General features: G+C 37.2%; 1 protein-coding gene across 1 annotated transcript; it reads right to left on the bottom strand.

Moving 5' to 3' along the window:
* Nucleotides 1-703: 703 nt before the first annotated feature.
* On the bottom strand, nt 704-11124 carry LOC145465190 (ubiquitin-conjugating enzyme E2 variant 2-like). The gene is made up of 5 exons (XM_081448958.1): nt 11055-11124; nt 10796-10938; nt 6475-6597; nt 5377-5456; nt 704-3503 (listed from the first exon to the last, which is right to left on the bottom strand). The coding sequence occupies exons 1-5, from the start codon at nt 11071-11073 to the stop codon at nt 3440-3442; spliced, it is 429 nt and encodes a 142-aa protein (XP_081305084.1). The 5' UTR covers nt 11074-11124; the 3' UTR covers nt 704-3439.
* Nucleotides 11125-12060: the final 936 nt, after the last annotated feature.

Raw genomic sequence — 12060 nt, forward strand, 5'->3', positions numbered from 1 at the left:
CCTAAAGGATTGGTTTGGTACACCTACATGGCCGCCGTTTCATTGTTTTGGAACACCAATGTGGCTGCCGTGACGTCATGTGAAAACGCTCTATAGACCTGTGCTTACAGCTGGGCTAACTGCCTCATGAGGCATGCAGTTCCGTCCAAGTCTGAGATAACAACGGCCGAGGAAAAGGAATTTTTCCGAAGTACCGTTTGCCAAGTGAGATTTAACTATGCGACAAACAAATGTAACAGCCATCCCAAGCTCCATTTGTCGATTTAACCGTCTGTGATTTGATGCGAATGCTGTAAAGAACGAACAACTTTCATGGGTGAACAATGCACCGAGTATCTACTTGAACTGCGGAGAAAGATGTTAAGACAAGAATGATCATCACAGTTCTGTGCACAACCTTTAAGTGTGAAAGTAAAGCATGAAAAAAAAGAACATTCAGGCGTAAACGGATTGGAACCAACATCTAAACATATTTTGGTGGTAGAGAGAACGGACGCTGGCAGTATAAGTAAAAGATAAGACATGCAAACACAGAAAGATAGGACGTCGTCCTGCACAGCAGAACAGAGGGATTCCTTCACAGAGAATCGTCTAGTACTGCAACATCGGATGAAGATCTACGTACAGTGCTTCGCGGATCAAAACGTTCACTTTAACAACAAAGGCACATGTAACACGACAACACAAAAAGACACTCTGACAATTAACTTTTCTCACAAGAGTATCTTTAATTACAGTATTCAATATTACTACTTTATAACACATGATTATATGGCTATAAGCTCTTGCTAATTCAAAGTTTAAAAGTATATTAGACGTCATAGAAAGACAACACTCGCACGAAACATAGCAAAACGTTTGACAGACATTCTGCCAAGACAAAATGGAGGACTGCTGGTATATTACCAGCACAGACTTTGACTCATGGCCGGTATCAAAATTCTCATTAGACTTTACACTGTTATTAACAGTTCAGCTTGGGAGAATTTTGACGCCGGTCAGGACATTTTTCAAGTAATGAAAAAGGCTTTGAATTCATGAACTGCCAGTTTGAATTTGTTATAAAACTTAAGAAATCTAATCATGAGAGAAAATTCCTGAAAATGTCTCGATATTTTTCTGTCAGTTCATGATGAGGATTGAAAATACGAGAGGTTGCAGGGTTTATATTTCAAAGACAAAAAAAAAACAGCACTGACAGGCTGGATTTCACAAGTGCTCAACTCGAGCGTAAGATGAAGCAAAAGCATGAAAATTGCCTAAAAACAAGCAGTAGAGCCCACGTTTCTAACATGGTACCGAGGCTTTCTGCCAAACTTTGGCGTATTTGGTTTTACAATCCATCATATATTTTCGCTTGCGTGCAATTGTCTTAACACGTCACATGACCGAATGTTCCCCAATTTTCAAAACTGCGCGTGTTGCGAAAAATATTTGATGAATAATAAACACAATAGCCTCCATTTTGTGCAAAAATGTGCTCGGATATTTGTCCTTGGACATTATCTGTTCCTTGAAGCTCACAGTTTTTCTCGAGCGTAAACTGTTCGCCTCTCGGAAGAGATGATGTCCGCAGACAAATATCCTAGCATATTTTCGCATCAAATGGAGGCTATTGTTTATATATATTTTCTTTGCATCAAGTATGAGATTTACAAGACAAAAGAATCTTAGAAAATCTACAATTTACGCAGAAAGCATCTGGGTCATGTTAGAATTCTGGTATGTTAAACATGGCCAAAAAGAGTCATAAACAAGAGCATAGACAAGCATGTCAACTTCCACTTGCTTTTATTTTCTGTTGCTTTTGCTGAAGCTCTTGCCTGTGTGATTCCTCGTAAATTAATCAATTCCACCTTCTTTTCATGTTTATGGTCCACTGTAAGGACCTTCCTGTTTATGCTCATGCATATGCTAGTGCTTCTACCCACACCTATGGCATCTTCCTGAAAACCAGCCTTAGCGTCAGGTCACTACATTATTAGCCCTTTTCACAGTTCATTTTTCTTATCTGCATAGTACTAAAAATTAAAACTGCAAAAAATCAAAATCACACAATTGGCCAGAATTGCCTCTCAGGGTAGAACATATTTTTATACAAATGATTATGAAAAATCAACCGCGAAAGGGCTATTACATAATATGGTGACATACTTCATGATGTTTGTGAAACAGCCATTTGCAATCTCATTTTTCTGTGTACATCTGTTCATTCACCACAGTCCTCCATAGAAAACAAAGATGGTGACTGTACGTTTTACCACAGTAACTTGCAAACCCAACACAGGCCATTAAGCACAAAGAAAAATATATTTTTGCAATATTTGTCCCTGAAATGACATTGAGTACGCTAAGTTTGAGGTTTTTGGAACTTTTCTGTACATGTGGTCTGGTTTACTGTGCATTGGTAAGGTTTTTGTGCACTACAAAGTAGCAGTCACCATCTTTATTCCTACGGAGGACTTGCTTTGGCAAGTTGTACAACTGTACATGTGAATGAAAGGTTTACTGACTCTGGTTGTTCACTGGTTGGAGAACACTTTCCAAGCAGATACAAATGTAAATCACCATCCACTTGATACTGCAATACATTGGATGGTGATCTAATAGCATTACGCACCCTTAAACTGCATGATTGCAGGCTCTCGGCAAAAATGAGTGACATTTTCCTTTTGTATCATTTGATAAATCTGACCTTCTTATCCTTCTTTAAAGAAAGAACTTGAACCTTGTGTCAAAAACAGAAAGATTCACAAAAAAACATTTGGAGAATCAATCCTGCAAGTGTAAACTAGTTTCCATGGCTAAAAGGAAACACATCCAGTCATTTATATGAATCTATAACAATTACCTATCTTCTGACTATTACTAACAATACTAAACTGAAAAACAAAAGAACTGAAAAAGCAACACTTTAATACATTAGTCTCACTATAACTCACATACATGTAGCACAAAACAGCCATTAAACAACCCACAAGTACACTAGTAACAGAAGTATACAACTTTCTAAATTTGTTTTGAAAAATGACCAAAATATCCTAGCTAAGTATAGCTGAGAATATATCCTGCAGTTTACAACAAAAACTATTGTGAGCTAACTTGTGACTACCAGTAGCTTCACGTGAAAGGCAAGTGCGTAAAGACACTGCACACAACTGCTGATCAACTCCATGGCACTGTAAATATACTGTTATTCTTAACGTATTTCAGGAAGGAATCAAGAATTGACTCAAAACATCAGGAAATGGAACAAAAACAAGATTGAAGTCCTTTCAGGTTCCTAAGAGCTGTACAAGTTCCCCTAGAAACATGCACAGGGTTGAATTACTTTTAAAAAGACATGCAAATCCTGGCCTCTGCAATGTGTTTTTTTGCAACACAGCACTGCCACTAAACTGAGAAATGCCAAAACAGGTAAAAAGTTAATTTAGATGTTCTAATCATAGGTACTTCCTTCTGGTGGCTGAGAAAGCTTTGAATTTTCTTTTAGACTCATCATTCTGCAAGAAAAAACCAACAGCCAAACCTAATTCAGTAAGCCTATAAACGAACCTCTTCTCTATCTCTACATGTATTGTCATGGATTCTATTGGCAGACCTTGGCCATGACAACAATTAGTTTCATATTAATTACAACTAATAATGTAAAAGCCCAGACACAGTAAATGTGTACCTCCAGGTAAGGTGTAAACGTTTCATCATCGATGATTATTTCCCATTTATTATAATGTGGTAGCGTTCAATGTACATGTACATGTATGTAGCAGGGGTGGTGTCCTGATGGTTAGTGAACTAGGCCTACATTTGTACATTGCGTCAAAAGTACTGTAGTGCTGTCAAGTTAGGAGTAAAAAGTTTTTCGTGGATAATTTTGCTTAGGACAAGTGAATTATATTTACTAATTTATAAACCTCAACAAAAGAGCCTGTTTTGATGGAATAGCACTGTTTTTGTGTTGAAAACTTTTTTCTTGCATAATGAAATATTGAATGTACTTTGGCATTTCCCCGCAACAGCAAATGGTCTGAAATTGGCAAAACTAGCAAAAGAGTTCCAAAAATTCAGTATAACTGGGAATGTTCTTTTTTTTTTCTGTTTCTGGCTCTTTCTCTACAAAGTGTGAAGGAAGCATAAAATTATTGCTCAGCCTGGCCCAACTGGCCCTAGAAAGTTATGAAATTTTAAACAGTATTGCCATCTCAATTGTTTTGCTGTTTTCACTGGTTGCCTAGCATGTGACCAATTTCTTCGCCACTGGTTTGAGTTTCAAGTTTCAGTCTTCCACAAACAGCAGACAAAACTCTATATTAACCTATTCGCACTGAATTAAAAACATAATGTCATGCTCTGTTTCATCATTTTCCTGGGCATTATTCTGTGCTATTAATGCATTTTTAAAACGATGGAAAGAAGCCAACTTGCACATCACAAAAGTCTCTTAATCAAAACTCTGCTTGTGTGGTTTGCTAAAGGCACATTTTTTTTCATTCCAAGTAATTAAAAAAGCAGAGCATTAAAAACTCTTGCAATTTTTTTTTTTTTTTTTTTTTTTTGCCACAAACCTATAAAAGCTGGTAATTATGGAATAGTGATACTGTTTTTTTATGTGATCAGTAAAAGATTATGAAAATTGATTTATCTGTTTTTGTGCTCCGAATTGCCCTAGCTTGACAAGGCCCTTCAGACCTTTTATTTTTTTTCTGCCCAGTTGTCAAATCCTGATGCCTACCTGCTGAACAACTTATTGAAACCCCAGGTTAATGGAATTATCCAGTACAGTGGAACCCTGCCTTAGGGCCACCCCATTACTATGGCCACTTTATTCTGGCCCAAACAAAAGCTGAGTCAGTCATTTTCTTACTTACAGAACTTTAATGCAATTGTTTTACCTCCCAACTCAAATATCTTTTCTGATTAGAGGAGAATGTGTCATGTGTCATGGGTCAAAACTCGCTAACTCCCAAGGTAAATAACAACTTGACCTTTTGACTCACACGTGATCAGGTGATGCACCTTGAAACTACAGCAAATTTGCTGTGCCAGCTGGGGTCAAGCAAATAAGGTTTTTCACAGTTCCTTCACAGTTTGGAGGTATAACAAAGACCACTTGATGACTTGCCCCATGGGAAACAGTGAGTTGTGTTTCCCCTTGACCTCAATGTTCCCCTTGGTTTTGCCTCGCGAAACATTGAAAGTCTCAGGAAAACAAAACTCACTCTTTCCCTTGGGCCAGTCATTAATTGCTTATCATACACAATGTAACTACATGTACCAAGAAAAAAGATAAAATGCCACAAAAAATAAGTAACAGCTGTCATCAAACACATTTAGCTGCACTACCAGTATACAAATGTACATGATTGTATAGTTTACCTCTTCAGCTCAAGGAGAACAGCTTTGATACTGTGTTGTCTATTCCAAGTGGCTAACACCTTACACATCCTTGGTTCAACCTGCGTGAGGCAATAAATAATTACACAAAATTAATGATATATTAATGATTTATTATGTTAAAACTGTGCTATTTTTTGCGAATTATGCAATTTTCCAGATGTGATTTGTGGTGCATTGTGTGAAATAGCACCATCACATAATATCAGAAGACGTCTTGAATCTGAATTAGTGAAAACCAATTATCTATAATCAATAACCCAAACCACTGTCACTTCAACGTTTGTCATTAGTTGTCAAAATTGATTAAATAGTGAGTGCTTTCACAGGATTGTAAATGCAGACAGACACCAAAAATTCTCATGTCCATGTGGTCATGTGGACACAATGCAAAAATGAAAATGACAAGGGTGACCTGCAGCTTTGCTGCCAGGACCTGCAAATTTTAACCCTACTGGTGTTGTGGAAGAACAGACCCAAATGAAATTTGCTTCAAACAACAGGGTCCAGTTATTTTTCTACACAATATTAAATTTCACACTTTCAAGACCTGTCATTTGAAATCGGCAGTTATGTATACATGTGTACATACATGCAGGGCTTTCATTAAGGGCCATAACCCGTGACACCTGTTACGGCTGAGTATGCCTAATTTCCCCTTCATGCTACAGGTGCAATTGCCTGTTGTTGATATAATTCACCCATAAAGTAATGAGTTTGCCACGGGTGTGGAGAACAAGGCTACAGGTGACTCGAAACTTAATGACAGCCCTAACATTTATCAGGTTTTTCAACATTTTGAGTTCTTACGTGTAAGTCAAGAAACTGTGAATTTCCTTCTTTCAGCAATGATTCTCAGGAATTTTATTATTTATCCATTTCTTTCCATATGTTCCCCCCAAAATGTTCAATAAACAAGAAAAGTTGCCATTTTGTAGACAACCTACAGCGACAGCACACTAACGGCTGATAGTGTATGATAGCTCAACCAATCAGATTGCAGCATTTGCATGAGTATACCAGTTGATTTATACTAAAATAATAATTATTTTGTCCTTGACCAGATGAATTTTGACTCACCTCGCCTTTTGCATTTATTCCAGACATGTTAATTCTTGTGGCAAACCGAAGTTTAGGTGGGTCAACAGGATACTTTGTGCCACATTCAATCCTCAGTGAGTATATTCGGCCTTCATAAGGGGTCTGTAAACCAAGCAGTTACAGAGAAATGCAAAATTCAGTAAAGGAATAGTAGATGTGTCTCAAGTCCACTGATTACAAAATGGTTGCCATAGACATCACTTTTCGAACTTCCCTGACTTTTCCCTGATCAAAATAACATTTCCCTGACCAAATAAACACAAAATTGCAGATCTAGAGTGGTTTCTGGCCTCAACTTACAGCCTTCTTTTACACTCAATCATTAAGACTGATCATTAAGTTTCCTTCTTCATTAAGTAAATATATATCGCTGAGATCACGGTGACCCAAAATGTTTCTTCCAACCTTCAATGGTATTAAATCAGCTGTGTTAAATTATTTAAATTTTCCCTGACTTTTCTTCAAATTGTCAATTTTCGCGACTCAAAATAAAATTCCCTGACTTTTCCCTGACCTTGAAGAATATTTTTTCCCCCAACCATTTCCTTACCTGTGGCAACCCTGTTAGAAGTACATGTACAAGCACACAAAAATTTTAATGACATTAAAGTTGCATACATTAGACTAAGGAGCACTTGGTACACCCAATTTCCCACAGTTGTTAAATTAGTGTTGTTAGAGTTCTCAAAAGTTCATCTCAAATCTATAATAGAAAATGCAACCATAAACAAGCTGCCGTAAGTATTTCTCTGTTTCGTTGCAAATTTACTCTGTCAGATCTTATTGCATGACGAGTCAAGGGCAAGCACATAATCTGTAAAAATCTACATCGGAAAATTTGCTATTCCCTCACCTATAAGGAGCACTGCTCTTAGTTTTAGTGCCACCAGTACAGAAGGATTATGTTGGCTTCACTTTCTATTCAACTTGCAAAATGCAAAATGCAAACCCAGGTCAACCATAGCTTGGTAAGGTGCATTTTGGCATCCTTGCACCAGTTATCTTCAAGTTTAAATAAGTTGCACTGCATGCATTTTATCTGATTGGGAAAGGTTACCATTTAGCTAAACATTTGCAGGACACCCCATTAAAAAATAGCTCTCTAATGAGCAGCTGTGAATATATTATAATGTACCCATATAATATAGGATATGCGCATCATCAAGATTCACCATAGAATAAAACTGCTCCAGACCTGCCAGTGGTTCCCAACATGCATGATTTTTCTATTGCTGGTTTTCACTGTCACGCCATCAAAAATGAAAATCATAACCATCCAATAAATTTTAAGAATAGATCTGCTCAAGATATAATAGACGATTGATATACATGTTTATTACATAGGTTGTTCTTGTGACCAATATAACGTGCACTCTGATTGGCTAATTGTAGCGTATTATTCTCCTGTAATGCCCACGGGCTGATTACGGGCTTGCAAAACAAAGAAAAAAGCCACATAACAAACAACTTATTAACCTCGAACATTCGGTCTTTACGGGAAAATCTCAAACCTCGACCTTGCCGTATTGACCGAGCGAGAAGTCTCCGTCTGAGATTTTCCTGTAAGGACCTCACTCTCAGTAAATAAGTAGTAATAAACAACCTATCCAAGATCTAGGTCCATATCCTTTTTTATTTGGGTGTTGTATTCAGAAAAGTGTTTCACCCAAATTTATAGAGCTTTATATGGAAATGCCATGTTGGTGACCCTTGGAAGGGTTTTTACAAACACCTGAGTAAACATTTGTCATTGAGTTTTGCTACTGAAATGAAAAGTTATTACTTGAGCGCTCCGACACTTTGAAATTAATTTACTTCTTCCTATCTTGCACAAGAACTGTTCGGGTAGGAAAAGCTGAAAATGTCAAGTTACAATGTATTAGAGGGTCTTACATCTGTTGGAAATAAAAGTTCATAAGGATTGGTAATTTCTAATTTTGGAAAATGATGATGTCACATGAAAAACAGAAAACAGAGATGTATGGCTGGACATTATAGAAGAACCAAAACCCAGAGAAGAGTTTATAGTATCATTCCATAATTTTGTTAATTTAATAATATCATCCATGAAACATAACTTTATCAGAAATATTCAACTTGGTTTTAGATGAAAGCATGACAGTGTAGAAGAAAGCACTAGTCTGAAGAAAAAAAATTAAATTGCTCTTATGAAATCTGAAGTAGGACAGCAGAAAGATTATCTGACAGAAATTGAATGAGAATTATTTAGCATAGCAAGCTGTACTCATTAGAAGTAACAAAATATTTTTTGCCATAAAATGGAAACAGAACACTTCACTTTTGTTTTCGTAAGATTAAAACAGAAGCAAATCTCAGAATTCTTTCTATGAAGCACTTGCATAAACATTCACTTTCAATTTCGCTCTCGATTTCTATGTGTGATAGTTGACTTGGGCAATAGAAATCTTAGGCTCATAATCTAATAATTACTAAATAGAAACACTAGTAGAAGTTTGGGAGAATGAGAAATGCTGTAGGAACACAAACCGACAGGCAAGTGTTTCCACAGCTTTTTTTAAATTGGCAGTCTCACCAAGATTTACTGCTTCTTGAAAATCCAATGAAGGTGTTGGTATTAATTGGAAATCCACTAGTAGTTGCCTAATCTTGCTAAAATGTACCGTACTAGTCACAAAAGTTATTTAGAGCTGTTGTGGCTACGGACGAGTAGGAAAGAAGTGGTCCAAAATGTTGGGCCCACGTTTTCAAGTTTAACAATGCTACTTGGAGGAAAATCACTAAAAATCATTGACCTCTTGGAGATTGAATTTATGCCTTTTTTAGCATAGTTTGCACAAAAACTTAGAAGACCTCTTGTGATACTGCCCCTTTAAGTTCTCCCAAACTTCCATGAGTGTTAATTTATAATTTTAACTCAACAGAAACATGGAGAACATGTTTTCTATTTCTTTTAGAAAATACTACAATGAAAAAAAGAAAACAGCTTATTTACTTAGATCATCAAAATGTAAGTTGTCTTTGCTCTTGCCATTATTACGTCAACAGCTCAAACTAGTTCTGTGTTTCTATCAAGTTTTAGTATAATTTCAGAGCAGAACAAAGAGTTTCCAGCAATCTGATTGGTTGAGAGATTCCTTATATGATGCTATATTCACCGCTCCAGGCGGTAAATATAACATTTTCAAGGTCTGGTCACTAGGCTCACCACCTATGCCATCTCGGCAAGTAAACATGGCAGACATTCGCTGAATAAATTTTTCATTTATTCAGAAGACATTACTCCAAGTCCAGGATATTTGAAAAGACCAAAAAACCTTTCAAGAACTCATATTCAAGGCATTTAAGAATTGTAAACACAGTAGTTACGTTGATTGCCAGCAGGTCAGATCGAATGACCAAAATTTATTTTTCTTCAAACTAAAGCTACTCATTTTTAGATGATGATGACAACTGTGAATGAAGTCAACATCGATAAAACAAAGATACGGGATGAATTTACTTTTCATAGTGTTTCGCTTGTTTGTTTTACTATGAAACTGGATGAGTAAATTGATTCACAATCGATGTACATGAAAGCTTATTATTAACACTACGGCTACATACGTGTATGCAAATGAACAATTGCGTCTGTGTTTTTATGTTGAGTCCGTTATTCTGTAGTCCTCTTTGCTCAGCTCTGAAAATTATACTAAAACAATTATTCACCTCAGGCTCAGTGAACATTGGTGAATTTTCACCTTGACTCCTTCTTGATGAATATTCACCAATGTTCACTGAGCCTTTGGCGAATAATTGTTAAATAGAAACACACTTTTAAACCAACAAAGAATATATTTTCTTTGGGGCTATTTTCTAAAAGAAAATAATCCACCATGGAGGCCTCGATAAGCAGGAGAATGGATTCACTTAACGACTTGTCCATCCACTAACAGCTCATCTAGAGCTTACGCGAACAACTTGTCTTTAAAGATCATGGAAAACCATCTTCTGTTTGGTAATTAGTAAATTAGATCTGGCCAATCAAAGAACGTGCAATTCCTTGAATATTTTATACTATGACAATGGTGTTGACTATTGAAGCTAAGTAAATTAATGATGCCTAAAATTGCAATAAATAAAACTCTACTCCGTTGCTATGCAAGGCGGGTATTCTAGTTCACAGTATAAACTTGTCACTGATAGCAGCGTATTCTTTCATATGAAGTTACGAGCAGATAAAAGCTTCTAAGGTACGTTAGAAGCACTCATCAGAATCGCGCTTTACAATAGCGCTTAAGTCTCAAAACAGCAACAGTAGCTTTTTAGGCACTTTACTTACTCTAGGAGGACCAAGAATCATTCCATTCCAGTAGGTTAAAGACATATCGTCGTCCTTTTCTAGACCCCAGCTAACTGTGCCGTCTCCGCCTTTCTGCCCTTCTTCAAGTTCCTCAAGCAAGCGAAAATTGCGAGGCACAACAACTAAAATAAGGCAGTTAAGAAGAATAACTTGAGTTGGAATAACTTCAGAATTTAAAGCAGCTGAATGAAAAGGAAAATTGACAAAACAGAACGGTAAAGAGAAACTGTTTCCTAACCTACGCTGGAACCCGCCATCTTGGATTTCTAACCACACCAGATTGAAGATGAGGGCTTGAGACGAGCGAAATTTCCGGTAATCGATATTTGCTCGCTGGTAGCTCGAGTCGTACGGAATTTGGTTCGGTAGAACTGACAAGCGCCTGCGTGGTGGGGCTAAAACAGGTAGTCTGTACTGAAAGAAAAATGCTGTTTAATATTTTCAAATATCTCTTCTTGTTCTAGAGTATTCGGGTCTTTAAAATATGTGACATGCTAAAAAATAGGTTTTTGTCGATTGAGCTAGCGTAATTTTTGGCATAATTTAGCAAACCGGGCATAATTTTTAGCTTTTAACTAAATGTAGCACAGCTAGCATCTGGCTTTTCTGAGTTCTGACCTTCACGAAATGACGTAATTTCGTTTCTTTTTACTTGTTCTGTTTCTAAAACCTCTGCTGCTGTTGTCTCCGGGGCTGCCTGGGGTAGGTGTGATGTTTCTCGGTCTTAGGCTCCACGTATACGGCTTGGTAGTGAGCTGACTGAGCTCTAACATCTCAGATGGCGTCCTCGTCGTCGATCCGAGCACTTCCCAAGATCCATTTGAGATAATTCAGCAGTTTACAATGTGGTACAGAGAGCTTCAGTCTCTTGGGAGCGTTTATTGAAACCGAATTAAGTCAATTCATACCCCCAACATAGCACAACGGGGGAGGGGAGTTGATGGAACTCCTCCCCTGTATTTTTGTTCTGTTAAGGCACAAAGAAATAAATTTACGTAGATTAGATAGCCCTGAGCCTGCTGTACAAGATGATACCATGTTTTGAAATTATGACGTCATATGACGTCAAAGGACGTCATTTGACCCACCATCTTGGATCCGCCATCGTCGAATTCGATTTCACTATTTTCTTAAAAAGTCAAGACATAACGGAAATTAATACAAAATCAAGCCAGGGTGCTTAGAAATGTAGAAAACGGCGGTTCCAAATTAAATTAAACGGCGTTATTCCTTGTATGCCCGTT

The sequence above is a fragment of the Orbicella franksi genome, chromosome 13 (assembly GCF_964199315.1).
Source record: "Orbicella franksi chromosome 13, jaOrbFran1.1, whole genome shotgun sequence".
NCBI classification, from domain to species: Eukaryota; Metazoa; Cnidaria; class Anthozoa; order Scleractinia; family Merulinidae; genus Orbicella; species Orbicella franksi.